Source organism: Aspergillus niger, assembly GCF_000002855.4.
Source record: "Aspergillus niger supercontig An08".
In the NCBI taxonomy this organism is placed as follows: domain Eukaryota; kingdom Fungi; phylum Ascomycota; class Eurotiomycetes; order Eurotiales; family Aspergillaceae; genus Aspergillus; species Aspergillus niger.
Genome location: NT_166524.1, coordinates 1,576,233 through 1,590,684, shown reverse-complemented (window position 1 = coordinate 1,590,684; position 14,452 = coordinate 1,576,233). Strand labels below are relative to the sequence as shown.

At 49.9% G+C, this 14,452-nt stretch overlaps 6 protein-coding genes across 6 annotated transcripts; 2 read left to right on the top strand and 4 right to left on the bottom strand.

Annotated features, from left to right (window-relative positions):
• Positions 1 to 444: 444 nt before the first annotated feature.
• On the top strand, positions 445 to 3,541 carry An08g06670 (uncharacterized protein; the record flags this gene model as incomplete). The annotated part of the gene is made up of 8 exons (XM_001392745.3): positions 445 to 480; positions 597 to 689; positions 767 to 852; positions 920 to 1,554; positions 1,640 to 2,034; positions 2,088 to 2,167; positions 2,222 to 2,327; positions 2,384 to 3,541. The coding sequence occupies 8 exons, from the start codon at positions 445 to 447 to the stop codon at positions 3,539 to 3,541; spliced, it is 2,589 nt and encodes an 862-aa protein (XP_001392782.1).
• Positions 3,542 to 4,586: 1,045 nt separating this feature from the next.
• An08g06660 (uncharacterized protein) lies at positions 4,587 to 6,868 on the bottom strand (the record flags this gene model as incomplete). Its single annotated transcript, XM_001392744.3, has 3 exons — positions 4,587 to 6,509; positions 6,573 to 6,724; positions 6,784 to 6,868. 3 exons carry the CDS (start codon positions 6,866 to 6,868, stop codon positions 4,587 to 4,589), a joined length of 2,160 nt encoding a protein of 719 aa, XP_001392781.3.
• Positions 6,869 to 7,369: 501 nt separating this feature from the next.
• Positions 7,370 to 8,261, top strand: An08g06650 (uncharacterized protein; the record flags this gene model as incomplete). The annotated part of the gene is made up of 3 exons (XM_059749142.1): positions 7,370 to 7,688; positions 7,879 to 7,936; positions 7,964 to 8,261. 3 exons carry the CDS (start codon positions 7,370 to 7,372, stop codon positions 8,259 to 8,261), a joined length of 675 nt encoding a protein of 224 aa, XP_059604113.1.
• Positions 8,262 to 9,040: 779 nt separating this feature from the next.
• Positions 9,041 to 9,350, bottom strand: An08g06640 (hypothetical protein; the record flags this gene model as incomplete). Its single annotated transcript, XM_059749141.1, has 3 exons — positions 9,041 to 9,217; positions 9,248 to 9,268; positions 9,303 to 9,350. The coding sequence occupies 3 exons, from the start codon at positions 9,348 to 9,350 to the stop codon at positions 9,041 to 9,043; spliced, it is 246 nt and encodes an 81-aa protein (XP_059604112.1).
• Positions 9,351 to 10,797: 1,447 nt separating this feature from the next.
• Positions 10,798 to 11,651, bottom strand: An08g06630 (uncharacterized protein; the record flags this gene model as incomplete). The annotated part of the gene is made up of 2 exons (XM_059749140.1): positions 10,798 to 11,538; positions 11,604 to 11,651. The coding sequence occupies 2 exons, from the start codon at positions 11,649 to 11,651 to the stop codon at positions 10,798 to 10,800; spliced, it is 789 nt and encodes a 262-aa protein (XP_059604111.1).
• Positions 11,652 to 12,914: 1,263 nt separating this feature from the next.
• Positions 12,915 to 13,398, bottom strand: An08g06620 (uncharacterized protein; the record flags this gene model as incomplete). Its single annotated transcript, XM_001392740.3, has 2 exons — positions 12,915 to 13,229; positions 13,285 to 13,398. The coding sequence occupies 2 exons, from the start codon at positions 13,396 to 13,398 to the stop codon at positions 12,915 to 12,917; spliced, it is 429 nt and encodes a 142-aa protein (XP_001392777.1).
• Between the last annotated feature and the right edge of the window lie 1,054 nt (positions 13,399 to 14,452).

Sequence of the window (14,452 nt, the reverse complement as noted above, 5' to 3'; positions counted from 1 at the left end):
GATATATATATGTATATATATATCTATCAAATATATATTGATTGAGATGATAGATGATAGATCCAGATCTATCCACTAGTTCCTAACTAGAGATGGCCCCGTTATCATTATTATTATTGTCATAACTCAAAAAAGAGGCGGCAGACGGACATGTGACACTCCCGTGGCGCCTTACCGAGAGCGGCATGGGCCGATTCGGCACCTCCGCCCCAGTTGTTCCGGCGTTGCAACCCATCATCGTCATCAGCCATCAGCCATCGGCCATCACATCCTCTTCCCTCCGACTCCAGCTGTCCTCCGTTGCTTGTTGAACCTTCCCCCGGTTCGGCATCGTGCTTTCGTCCAATCGCCTCCCCCATTCGATGCTCACCCCTCCCCGTCTCATTCTTCCTTATTATGCGCCCCCGACTCTCGTTCTGCTAAGGTTGTGACCTATGTGTAGTGATGGAACTCTCACGGCAGGAGTATCCAGCGTTGCTGGTACGATGCCCTCGAACCCCAGACAACCCCACCTATCTTTTTTCTTCCTACCCCAACTTCCACTTCTTCCCATGCCCAATCACATCTAACCTAGCATTTTCTCGTCAATATTGCAGGCCTCTTTGCAGCCCGGCCAAGCTACAAGTGTACTTAATGATCGCATTCGCATCATAAACAAAGTCAATGCGGACATCGCGGACTGGCTCCAGGTAAGCGGCACGCTCTTCCACTTGGAGCTGGAAATGAGGTAGAATCCCTCTGGCTTACATGCATGTCCAATTCATAGGAACGTCGTCGCATTGAAGAATTGTATGCCCAAGGGTTGCGGAAACTTGCGCATCGGCCGCAGTTGGACAATGGCGCGGCGCTCGGGTACGACCGGCTTTTCGAGTTATTCTTCGGGCTTGCAAGCCTTGTACTAATAACGGTCCATAAACAGTGTCTTCCAGATACCTTGGCAGCGCATTGTTACTGCCACCGAATCAATTGCCTCTTCGCACGAAACCTTCGCCCACAAGATCGAGGAGGACGTAGAACGTCCACTGCGAGAGTACCACACCAAAAACCGGGAATTGTCTTCCCTGCCTGGTATTCAGAGTGACCTTGCAGGATTGGCCAAGAACTACGAGGCATCCCAGAAGAAGGTAGAAAAGGCCAGGGAGAAGGGCCCGAAAGGTGCCGATAAGCTGGCTAGCGCCGTGGCCGCTGCAGAAGAAATTAGCCAGCAATGGGATTCCAGAGCGCCGTTCGTCTTCGAACAACTTCAGGCAGCAGATGAGGGCCGTCTCAATCACCTGCGGGATGCTCTTACTCAATTGGAGACTCATGAGACTGATCAGGTTGAGCGCTGCCGTCAGGCTGCTGAAAGCTGTCTGAACGTTCTTCTGAACGTAGAGACTGCAGACGAGATCAAGACATTTGCCGCGAAAGTCAATGGAGGAAGACCCGTCGTTCCGAGGAGACAACAAACTACCTCGCCTCCCCCAGTAGCACCTCTGTCGCCTCCACCACGCCTGCAGGATGATGCTGCTAGTCAGCGTTCGGAACATTCGGGTCCAGTTAGGACTCCTCCAGGTGAGCCTATCTTGAATTGTCGACAGCTCTAGCCCTGTATATTGGTACCGTTTTCTCGATGTTTTGTTCTGACGCCCTTTCGTAGCACCCGAGCCCCGGCATAATACACCACTGGGTGGCCTTAAAAGGCTGGGAACCGTCATGAACCGACGGAGGAGCATTGTTCAGCCTTCTAGCGCCGGTCCCTTCTTCTCCGACAAGAAACACCGCAGTCCGTTTGCCTCCTTTAAGAGGGGTGATTCGCGCGAGCTGCAAATTCCGGAGACTCCAACCGAAGGAATGGAGCGCCCCAGCACTGCGATGTCTACTCAAGATACTGAACCTGCAGGTATCTCAAGTGAACCTCATGAGCATGAGAGTTTTACTGGCGCGACGTCCACTGCAATGCCCCAGTCAGCACCGGCTACCGCTAACGGAGCAACATCTCACGAAGCTCCTTCTGAAGAGATTACTGCTACTGCTGGCGTGTCACGCAACGAAGTAAGCAGAAAAGATTACTTGTCAGTTATTTCCGAAGCTAATCTACCCACCAGCCACGAGTCGACTCAGAAGGTTTCACGGAGCGTCCGGAGACCATTGACGAGATTACAAGGGCCCAAAGAGAGGCGGCCGGGTAAGCTGTCTTTCCGATTTGAGAATGGATTGTGTTTGCTAATCATTTCTTCAGATTGGAAGAGCCCGGGATGAATCTGACAATACGGGACCAGCCAATCTTCGAGGACGAGGATCAAGCCAAGCAAGCGATGGATGATATGGCTAATCAGCTCAGAATGGTGGGTTTCATGCATAAAATTCTTTGCTACCGCACGTTGCTAATGATACCATGCAGCGGGCTCAGCAGAGTGGTGTCCGACGAAATGCTGGAACCCTGCGTGGCCGTCGCGATGTCCGTAACACGGTCTTTATTCCTACACCTGCACCAGGAAATGATCTCCCTGCCATACCATCAACCCTGGATACGTCTGCACCAACCTCTCCATCATTGCCAGTAAAGCATGTTGCCTCGCCTAGCACGGCTACAGACGACCATGCCATGTCTGACACGACCTCAATTCGCTCGTCTCATACTCTGCATAGTGCCCCGGGCCCTGTCTTGCATCCCGACCTTCACGAGCCAGGTCTGAACGCATCCATCATAGACACTGTCAGTGCATGGTTCACCGAGGGAGCAGTATCCAAATCGTATGTTGTTGGAGAGCTTGCATTGGCATACAATGCTACACCGGATGTGACCCCAGGTAGCACACGAGTTCGCCTTGACAATTTCCAGATTCTTGAGAAGGTGGCTGCAAACCCACACTTCGTGACTGAAGATAAAGGCAAGGATCAGTCCGATGAAAAGAGGGGTGAGTATGATGTGAACCTGGCTAGCATTGCTCGGTCCTCGCCGACCGTGGCTTTCAAGTATCAAATCCACATGGAACCCTCCGTTGCCGCAGCCTATTGCCCGGTCATTTTCAGGCCGGTGTGGAACCTCGAAGAGCACCAGGCCAGTGCGATCATCTACTATTCTATCAACTCTTCGTTCACATCCGCACCAGGAGGCACAGTCACCCTCAGGAATCTTGTCTTAACAGTCAATTTGGACACGTCTCCTGTGGAAGGGCGCGAAGTGGCTCATGCCACAGCAGCTGTCATGTACCCGAACACCGGTGCAACATTTCGTCGCAAGCAGTCTGCGGTAACCTGGAAGATTCCTGAACTTGAAGTCAAGGCTGGCTCTGACGCCAAGTTGCTGGTCCGGTTCTCGACAACAGCCAGTTGGCCACGACAGGGCAAGGTCGATGCCAAGTTTGAGGTCCACACGCTTGATGATGGATCTCGTCTGGGAATTAGTACCGCTTCACCGATTAATCAGGTGAAGGGCTCTGATCCCTTTGCAGACGAAGAGGCTGGTAGTCAGACTCCTGAACTGCAGCCATCCTTCGAATGGAAGAACGTCCCGACCGCCCGAAAGCTGCTTGGGGGTAAATATGTTTCATCTTAATGCTCGATTTGCATTTTGCATTTACTTGCGCGCCACCCATGTACGAACAAAGGACACTACTTAAGTGCGAGAGCCTCGGCAAGCATGCGAGCCTACGTTTCGTGTCTTGTCGCCCTTTTGCACCTCATGATAAATATGCCAAAAGCCTCCCTGTCACGGTACATCAACATCCCTCAGTACTTGTTACTGTGTCGCCCTATGTCCCTGCACTTCAATCCTCCTGTGCAAAGCAAGTCTATCTTTCCCTGCCGTTTCTGCTGTCTTTTCCTTTGTCTTTTCCGATATCCTTTTTTCCCCCTGGTCATGTAATCTCGTTGTCTGACCTTTTTTCCCGGCTCACTCTGAGCCTGGTCAATGGTCTGTAAATAAGCTGTTTGTTCATGTTATATTATTAGTTCCACTGTAATGGGTAATCAGGGCTGTACATGCTCTGTATATGAGCATCGACCAGGAAGGAGGATTGTCGAGGCCGTACCTACACCTACTAAGAAACCCTAATCAACTAGTACTGAAGACCCTGAAAGTCCTTTGGTGATTCTTGACTATATAAGGGGACGGGATATTGATTTGCGCTTGCCCATCCTGTCCTTCGAGCTTCTCGTATTGGATTTTGCCCCTCAATGCATACTTAGCATGCGATTGCAATTAAGAGCTACAACAGCACGTTGGCCTTGGAATAGCCAATATGTATACTGCGTCTTTGTTAGTAGTTGTATAGTAGTTCTGAGATTCGAAGCAGGACTAAGTATAGCCGTTGAGCGTAATAGTGACATACAGGAGACGTTGCCATGGATACGGATCAGACTATTGACTGCTGCGGGGGCGAGATAGACACCTTTGACGCTAGAGCCTCCTGCTAAATCACTGTGAAAAAGAACTACAGGTCGCTATCAAATTAGAAATAATGGCGAGATGGGCAAGATCCTTCATGGACAGTGAAATGTTATAACATGGCACCATAATACGTGTGTGCCGGGGAATCACATTGAAATTTGCATGACCAAAATATAACTAAACCACATGCCCTTTGGGCAGAATCGTACATCTACATGCGTGCGGCTCTCGTGGTCTTATCAAAAAAGTCCAGTGTCATAGCGGCAAGGAAACAGGGAATATCCTTCCTCTCCTCGACCCAGAACTTGATGAGATGCTTAATCTCCATGGCAAAGAGGCTGTTGGGACCACCCGAGATCTTCATCGTACCGTTTTCTCCGTCGAAGATTATTGAGTTTTCCTCGCCGTTGCCCATGCTTCCTGGGCCCCGGGAGTCCGATGGAGCATCATGGTCACCATGTCTGTAAGCAGCTGATAGATGGAACATCGACGTGACTCGGACACGACCATTGGGAAGGAAATCCAGTTTATATCCCAGCAGGGACGCAACAGCTTCGCGGAATTCCGACGACTTCGCCGTCCAGATTTCCTTCAGTCGCCGCATACGCTTTTCCTTGTCCGCAACTACTCGCTCCATATCTTGGACTTCCAGCTTCATGCTCTCTAGAGTGCTCACTGGAACGACCTTGACACCCGAATGGTCGCCGCGCAGTTGAGCAAGGAGATCCTGGTTCTCGGCCTTTAAGGTCCTGACAGTAGAGAGTTTAAGGTTTTCTGCCTCTGCGGTGGGGTTGTCACGCAGCTCGAGAATCCTGGTACGCGATCTAGCCTTGAGGGACTTGATCTGGGACTTGCTTGCCTCGAGCTCCTTGCGCAGGAGTGTCGCGGCTTGTTCGGATTTCGAAAAGGACTCCTGCAGGGTTCTATACTTGCGCGTCAAAACAGAAAGACGTTCGCTTTCTGCATCGCTCTCTGCTGGAGAGAGAGGCCGTTTGATTCCGCGCGGTTGAGATTCATCCTGCTGGGAAGGCTCGCTTTTAGCCAGCTCTTCATGAGCTTTTTCAAGCTCGGCCCTATACTCATCAACGAGCTTCTCAAGGTTGGCGATTTGCTCGGACTTTTGCTGATCGAATTGATTTTGTTCCGGATTCATAGTCACCTCTTCCGTGTCAAAGGCCTTAAGTTGGGCACGCAGATAGTCAACTTCTTTCACAGCGAGAGCCCGCTGTCGTTCGAGTCTTGCTTTCATACGGCTTTCTGCCATGGCTCCGCCCGCAACAGAACCGGCACTGCTCCGGAGTTTTTCAATTTCCTGTCGCAAGGTGGTCCGTTCCGTCTCCAAGTTCTTGATCGACTCGTCCTTCTCCAGAAACTGTGCCTCGACACTACCTATCTTATCAACAAGAGAGGCTTTCTCTATGCGCTCCTGTAGCAAAGCCTTCACGACCGCTTCTGGAGAATCGAACTCGGCTGGCTGATCATTGTCTTGCAAGAGACTAGTCCAAGACCGTCGCTCGTCTTCCAACATCTGAACCTGGATCTGAGCAGTCCCCAGTTGTGACTCCACATCCTTCATCAACTGCAGCTGATTTTCCAACGATCTCTTCTGCTCCTCCACAACTTCAACATTCTTCTGAATCTTCCGTAGGTGTCGTAGTTCGGTGCCTTGTTCACGGTTTGTGGTTTCCAGATTCCTGATATGGCTGACTTGTTCGGAAAGTTCGCGCTTGAGAACTGACAGCGTTTCACTATCTGTTCCTTCAGCTTTGAGCCGGAGATTTTCCGTTTCCAAATCAGCAACCTCTGCTTCCCGTTGACGCAGCTTTTCTTGTGTAGTCTGCATATCACTCTGAACAGTTTGGAGGTCATTCTGCAATTCCTCGATCGTCTTTTGTAAAGACGAGCGTATGGTATCCAGTTCGCTGATCTGATATTTGTACTGTCTTTCTTGGTCGAGCGATTGTGCTTTTGAGTCTTCCACCTCCTCCTGAAGAGACTGGTTCTGATCCTGAAGACTTCTGACCTTTCGCTCAAGACCGGCTTTCTCATTGAGGGCATTGTCCTGGATTTCTTTCATCTCTTTCGCGAGAGTCTCGCTCTTGTGGGTTGCCCGGTGGCTGTTACTCTCTGCGGCCTATGGGACAGAAACATGGTCAGGTAAATACACGTCATGTAATGGCTGAAGAACTGGACAAACCTGAGCTTTTCGAAAGTCCGAATCTGCCTTGAGCTGCAAATCCCGTAGTTCCTTCTCATGGCGTAGGACCATCAAATCCCTTTCTTGCTTGAAGTTCTCTAGCTCATACTTTAAGGTATTCACCTGTACTAACAGCTCCTCTTTTTCCGTGTCTAGAGGAGTATTAGTCTTAAAGCACACGCAGCCTGAGACACAGACAACATCAACCTACCTGGCTTTGAGGGGTAAACTGAGCGAACCGATTGGTGCAAAGCGTCTGGTGCCGGTGGGAGCGACAAAGGGGATTCTGCGCGCATAGTATCCCGTGAAGGACGTGAATTGATGCTTGAATTCATCTGAGGCGCATTAGGTTCCTTGAGCCAAACTAACTGCACTTGACGACTTACGATGGATTGATCTGGCAATACCAACTATCGTGCGACACGATTTCCCGGGAAGGTATCATTCAGAGAAGTCATCCCACAACGAAATTCCGGATCGCCCAAAAATCCAGTCTTAGGCTGAGTATGAGGGCGCAAACATCAGGCCCGGCGCCGGCAAGTACCTCATTGTTTTTCGATAACAACAAGAGAGCGATGACATCCCGGATAGGCACGTGCTGAGTCAGCCGCCTCACCGCCCGCGCAAGCTTTGATTCTTAAAAAGGACTAGCGCCGAAATTTTGAAATGGATTTCGAATTTTTGCGGGTTTCGACGAGACCGACGACTATTCCTCCCCACGCCCGTCGCCATTCTCCTCGTCTCTTTCCCCCTCTTCCGGATTCAGTTCAACTCCCTGGGTGGGTCTAATATTCAAAATGGCTAAGGAAAGGACCGAGAAGAAGGACAAGCGCGAGAAGAAGGAGAAGCGCGCGGAGAAGGACGGCGTCTCCAAGACCAGCAAGAAGGAGAAGAAGGAGAAGAAGGACAAGGTCGCCCTCGCCGACGCGGTCGAGAAGGAGCTCACTACTAAGGTTCTCGATGGCATTGACCAGGCTGCCACTGAGGCTCCTGTCAATGGCGCTGAGGCCGAGCACATGGACGTCGACAGCCGCCCCGTTGGCGCCATTGTTCCTTTTGCCAGCCCTCTGGTGGAAGACAAGTCTGCCAAGAAGGTCCTGAAGAGCGTCAAGAAGGGTAAGAAACTTCCTTTTGTATTTTCCAGATGTTTGTTAAGAGCGCTCGGTCTGGGTCCTAAGGAGATGGAGTGTGGATTCGATCCGGTCTCAGCTTCTGGCCCTGAGAGATTACGATTGCCCCGTTTGGCATTGACTGCGCATCTATCTATCATCGAATGAATATGTGCTAATGTATTGACTTCTAATAGCTGCCGTCAACAAGTGCCTGAAGCGCGGTGTCAAGGAGGTTGTCAAGGCTCTCCGCAAGTCGCCCATCCCCGCTGCCAATGCCAGCATCGGTGTTCCCAACGGTGTCGTCATTCTCGCCGCCGATATCTCGCCGATGGACGTTATCTCGCACATCCCTGTCCTGTGCGAGGACCACGGTATCCCCTACGTCTTCGTCACATCCCGAGCTGAGCTCGGCAACTCCGCCGCCACGAAACGCCCCACCAGTGTTGTGATGGTCGTGCCCAAGTCGGCTTCCAAGGGCAAGAAGAAGGACGGTGAGGATGATGGAGAGGACTTCACCGAGGTGTTTGAGGAATTGGCCAAGCTCGCCCAGAAGGAGGCCAAGAAGGTGAACCTGTGAAGTTTTCAGCTGGACTTCTGAATCCACCTTTCCTTTGCTCTGTTGTTTTCCTTTCTAATTTATACGGCTTCTTTATATGTCTTGTCACTTTGCTGCTATGGCTGTACAGTTCCACTTTGTTGTCTGACAAGGCAGTGCATGTCTTCGGGGTCTGGCCTTTGGGACGTGTTCATTGGGTTGATCTTTTATGATGTGTCCGTTGCAAATCCGGCGTTTTCACATGGTGTATGAAAAAAGGCAGGAAGTATCCAATAAAAAATCCCAATCTTGACCAGAGCCTTCGTAAGCTATTTTAAGTGTACAGAGCGTTTCGTTAAGGCGACCATTCTTGCCTCTTCCATTGCGGTGGATACGGAAAGGTAAAGAACGAAACGAGGTGTAAGCGAGAGAGCCGGAATTATAATATCAACAGGATTCGAGGCTGTCAATGCTGAGTGAAAGTTGCTCATTTCTGTGTCCAAGATATCGTCGCCTTAATGGATCTTTCGATACGGAAGAAATGCCCAAGGCGGCTTAGCGTGCGCCTTAACTCGGGAGGAAAGCCAATACGGAGTGAATGGAACATGCAACCAACCACCTCGAGGAGTTCAACCTTCTATGACCAGCAATGAAAACGAACTGGGATAAAGCGAGATAGTTAGTGGAACATGTCGTGGCTTACACGAAGCTCCATCTGTCATCCCTATCGGTCTTTATTTTCCGTCTTTCTTCTCTGGAAGGCCTCATTGCTTCTCCTGGCCATCTTGACTCCCGGGTCCGGGTACGACACCTCTACGACTTTATTCCCCTGGCACAGGAACACCGATGAAATAAAAGGGCTTGTACCATCCATCTTGAGGCGCATATCTACCAAGCTGACGAGATGGGATTCCATCTATTTCAATGAGGCGGCCAGACGTGGCCATCTCTTCGAGCAAGAATGGGCGTTCAGTTATGCGTTCTCCAAGTTCATTAATCTGTTGGCCAGTGGTAGGCGTCTTTCATACACTACCTAAGTCCCATTTTTTCTGGGCTAATCGTTCTACTAGGCCTTGCACATACAGGGGCTCTCCCGTATGAATTCAAAGAGAGTATACTGGGTATCGCCATTTCCCACGCAGCTCATGCCACCTCGGTGGTAGTTCTATATCATCTGGCATGCACTATATTTCCTGGGACCCAAGGACGCAAGCTGGCTTTTATCGCATCATGCTTGCACATTATTTCACCTGCTGGACTTTTCCTATCAGCCCCCTGCACGGAGAGCACTTATTCTCTCTTAAGCTTCACAGGCACTCTTCTTTTTGCTCAAAGTTTTGGTGCCCGCGGCATCTCCACCAGCATCAAAGATAGTTTTCTAGTGCTTGCGGGTATCCTGTACGGCTTATCCACTGCTGTTCGTGGAAATGGTCTGCTCAATGGCATCCTCCTTCTCGAGGAAGCATGTCGGGTCTTGTATTCGTTAACGCAGGCTTTCAGCTTTGCCAAGTTACGCCGCCTGGTCGCGGTCGGTTGCGGAGGTATCTGCACCGGGGTTGGGTTTGTATTACCGCAATATGTTGCCTACCAACAGTTCTGTAGTACACACACTGCCACCAACGAAGACTCGTCAAGAGAATGGTGCCATCGAACTCTTCCCAGTATTTACAGCTTCGTACAAGACCATTACTGGTATGTGCCTTTTCCGGCCATCGGCAATTCTTCGCTGACGCATGCAGGGACAATGGCTTTCTTCGTTATTGGACCTTGTCCAACGTGCCGTTATTCGCATTGGCTAGTCCAATGTTGGCCATCTTGGTGTGCTCTGCTTTCTGGACTCTCGGTGTGGGATACAGCCGAAAGAAAATGCCCACAAATACAGCGCAGCAAGAGTTCCCGAACGGCAAACTGACAGGCCGTCTATTGCGCAGCCTAGCGGCTCCTCAGATTACCCTTGCTGTCATGGTTTTTTTCTGCAATCATGTGCAGATTATCACACGATTAGCCTCAGGTTATCCTGTGTGGTATATATGGACAGCGACTTTGATTATGAACAGGTACATTGGTCCCTCATCTGCATCGAAGCGGCAGCTGGAGGAAAGGACCAATGGTGCGAATGGTTATTGGCAGATAATTGTTCAGTACATGGTGATATACGCTGCTGTGCAGGGCGTGCTTTTCGCAGCGTTTCTACCTCCAGCCTAAATCAGCACAGGCGAAGACAATGTATAAAACTAATACGGGTGTATAGCAATTCAGGGTCAGAGGCCGGCTATATGATACCAATATCGTCTCTTAGCAAATTAACATTTTCTCATTCTCCACTACAGCAACACGAGCATCATGGCAGACGTTGAGCTACATTGACGTTACGAGGCAGAAGAGATGATCAATGATCGGGTCAGTCTCTGATTGTTCATATCATCTAGATAGATACACTAATACATGGAAGAAGGACACAGTCCTTCCCAAAGAATAAGTCCATTCCTTCCAAACCCCCAAAACATTACATATGGAGAAGATTCATAAATATTAAACGCGCTTTGCTTTTCATAACATCATCCATCAATGGTGCAAATCAAGCCCTCTGGTCAGACTGCAAAACCTGGTACGGGTGCTGGTTATCCACACCCTTCTGTCTACCAGCATTGGTACCGGCAGGACCACTCTCTGCAGTCTTACGCTGGAAGCCACCCTGCGCCAACCGACCAGGGTCATTCTCACTACCAATATCAGTAGTGTAGCTAGCGTTCGGCGCATCATCAGGGATATCTCCCTCCTTCAAGTTGGCACCCTTGGGCTTGCTATCACCCAAGCGACCAGTCACATCATGAACGTAGGATGGCGCCGCTCCAGCATTGTGCTGGCTGCGGTAGCCGCTGCCACTAGCGGGAGCGGGCTGCTGTTGCTGGGAGTAGCTAGCACCACCGCTTCTTCCTCCTCCAGATGACTGTTGCTGCTGAGACAGCTTCTGGGAAGCAGGGTACTGGCCCTGACCGATACCAAGTTCCTTCTGAGCAGCAGTGGGACCACCAACATAGCCGGACTCGGAAACGTGAGCGCCAGGGTAGTTGCCCTGTCCGCCTAGACCCTCGGGATACCTATCCTGGGTGTCGGCGTTGGAGTCGAGCTTAGTGGCAGCACTGGTGTCGGTGGTACGGACGGTCGATTGACCTGCGGAAACGCCCATGGGCTGGGCTCCGCGGTTCTGAGAGAAAGCGCCGCCCTGAGTGGCTGACTCGGCGGCCAGGGAGTCGTTGGTAATGGGGCCAGAAGGCTCCTGGATGGGGTTGTTTCTGCGTTCGGGGTCGGAAGTGACCTTTGTCGAAGTCAGTTTTCTCCTGCCTTGATTGTAATCTGGGGGATGTTGAGAAAATAACATACCTTGGTGCTTCTCTGGCCAGGGGGAATGGGCTGTCCTTGGAGATCCATGGTGATGTTGGTTGTTATATGTGATATAGGACGTATAGGAAAAAGTAGCGTTAAGAGGATTGGATTACTCGAATTGTCTAGTTGTCAATTGTTAGACTGATAGAATTTAATCTGCTATCCCATTCAACATTCTGCAAAGACAAGCCATCTATATAGTCTACGATGAGTGAGCAAATGGAACGGATGGCGTCAAGCTGCTTGAGTTCTCCCAGCGCATGATGTCATACTGACATTACTACGAGCCCACCGAATTCGACAGAGAACAAGCGAACAGGTACGTCAACGAGCAGTATCTGCTCGCAGTTGTGGCGTCAATCGACTTACCATCTACCGATCGAAAGAGAGACAGCAAGTCAGGAATTTCAGGTCTGTTGTTGTTGCTGCTGCAGGGGGAACCCGCCGTCTAGAATCCCGCCCCCCCTTTCCTCTCCACCCCCTTTGCCATATGTAGTTACCCGACGGTGTTGCCCTTGGGGGCCCAGACAACGTCGGTCGGGTCCATCCACATGCTTGATTGCCCTTTCCGGTAGACAAATTGGATATGAGACTTTCTATGGTTGTGCTATGATGTTTTTGTTCTCTCTATTGCGTAGATTGGGATTTTGGATGCTTTGCTGGCTTCTTGGTGATGCTGCTGGTATGACGTCATGGTGGTTGGGTGCATGAAGAGAATGTTCTCTACTCACCTTTTGTTATGAACTATTTGCTTGTAACGCATGGGATATTGATGGATTCATGAGTTGTTCCTAGTCTCTAGTTTCTTGTATCATAAATGTGCCGTTTACTATTTAAGGGGGCTCTAGGGTTTCTATCCGCAAGCCGATTGGACCGGCTGTGTTGTATTGCTTGGCCTACTTGATCCTAAGTAGTACTAGTAGTTTCCCAGTGATAATTTTCATAACACAAGGGGATGAGTTAGTGGCAGAGATAGTATGTATGGAAGTCTGCATAGCAAGTATAGGTCAGTGTCTAACGTAGTCGATCAATCAGGCACAACTAACTCATGCTTCTATCAGCTCCCACGCGGGCAGATATATCTATACCAGCGTACAAGGAAAGCGGACTTATTTCAAACAGCAATCTACGTTGGTATTACTAGTATACCACTACTCTGAATAGTGAAAGTGCATTACGGCCAAAGGATAGTAGTAAATAGTAGTGGTTATAGGACATTCATTTTGTTCATTAAATGCTCAAGTCATAAAGTACACATAAAATAGGCCGTAGTCAATACGTCCCCCCAACATGAATTATGATATCAAATCACCGGTAAAGAGCATCCCGGGGCAGACCTTCAAGGTTATCCTTGCCCTGGCGTCCAACGCCACTCATGGGTTGCGTGTTGGTGTGGTATTCTTCCCCAGATACCCGAACACTGCTGCTTGCAGTTGCGGGTTCTCTCAAGGCGCTGTTGTTCTCGCCCGAAACGGGTCCTTCGCGACCACCCGAACCGACGTTGACAGTTCTCTGGTCCATAGAGTTCCAGTCGCTAGCACGAGGGGGGTCTTCAGGCAATGGCAGGTTGGACTGGGCCTTATCGATCTGAGCCTGCTTGTCGGTGTTCTGGTCGATGATGGACTAAAGTTCATTATTAGTATATGTCATGGATATAATAGGCAAGGTGGAAAATCACCTTCATGGCGGAGACGTTAGAGTTCTTGGGGGTTTTGCCATCATGGGCCTGGGAGACATGAGACTCAGGCTTGCGGATGTCCTGGGTGGTGGTGTGGAAAGTCTGTTCGGACATTTTGAATGAAGTTGTGTTGTGTGTGAGAAAGACGGTGTGGTAGTAGAGAGTTGTGGTTTGAAAGAGATGAGATTGTTTCTGAAGATGGATGTTGAGTTGATTGATTGTTAAAGTTATTTTGAAGGGATCAATGTACCTTTAATATATCGTTGCAGTGGACAAAAACCGATGGGCGTGGCTGGTGACGTTGGCCGCGACGACGTCATACAAGCCGGCCACACCTTGGTTCGCCTTGCAACCAACCCAGCATCATTGACCCCTTCACCACTGGGGCTACAGTGTCCACTCACTTATGGGGACTATGAGCGAATAAGACAAGTAATATCTGGAAATCGTTCAATTGGATGAGGCAATATCAGCGGTTGACGGTGAAACAGCGTCCCCTGAAGCCGTGGGAGTTGGCTGATCGATGATGGCAATAACGACGGTTCTCCGCATAGCAGGTCTCTGGTTTTGTGTACTTGGAATCTATCATTCCTTCTCATTCCTCTAACTTCCTTGACCCATATTTGTTACATACTCATCTCTATTGTCGCCGCGGTGAGGTGACAGGAGCCGTTCTAAGCCAAGCCTTAGGTGCATGGGATCAGCATACCAATGATGCCATCTCAGATATGATACTGAAGATAGAAAAACACAGGAACATCACCATGCAGCCCTGATAGAGGTCAATGCTCACTGAGATGAGTATACATGCTAAGCAGACATCTTCCCCGATCGAACTAGTGACGTACCACCTCGGCGTCCAACGATTCTCGAGCAATACTGATGCATAAATCTTTCGAAGAGGCATGAAATTGCTATACAGCACTGGATCCAATACGGAGAACTGCTCCCCGAATATGATGCAAACACATCTCAGCCGAGACTCAAATCGCGCCTATACTCGTGGTACATCTCTCTGCTTGATGTAGGTGATGTTGGGCTTAGACATTAGGCTAGTCTAATCCAGTGAGAGCGAGTCGTCAGCATCTTACTCAGAGTGACAGGCTTTCCCATATCGGCATTAAGAGTCATATATATATATGTGATCTTAGGCTTGGTCTCCGTCTGT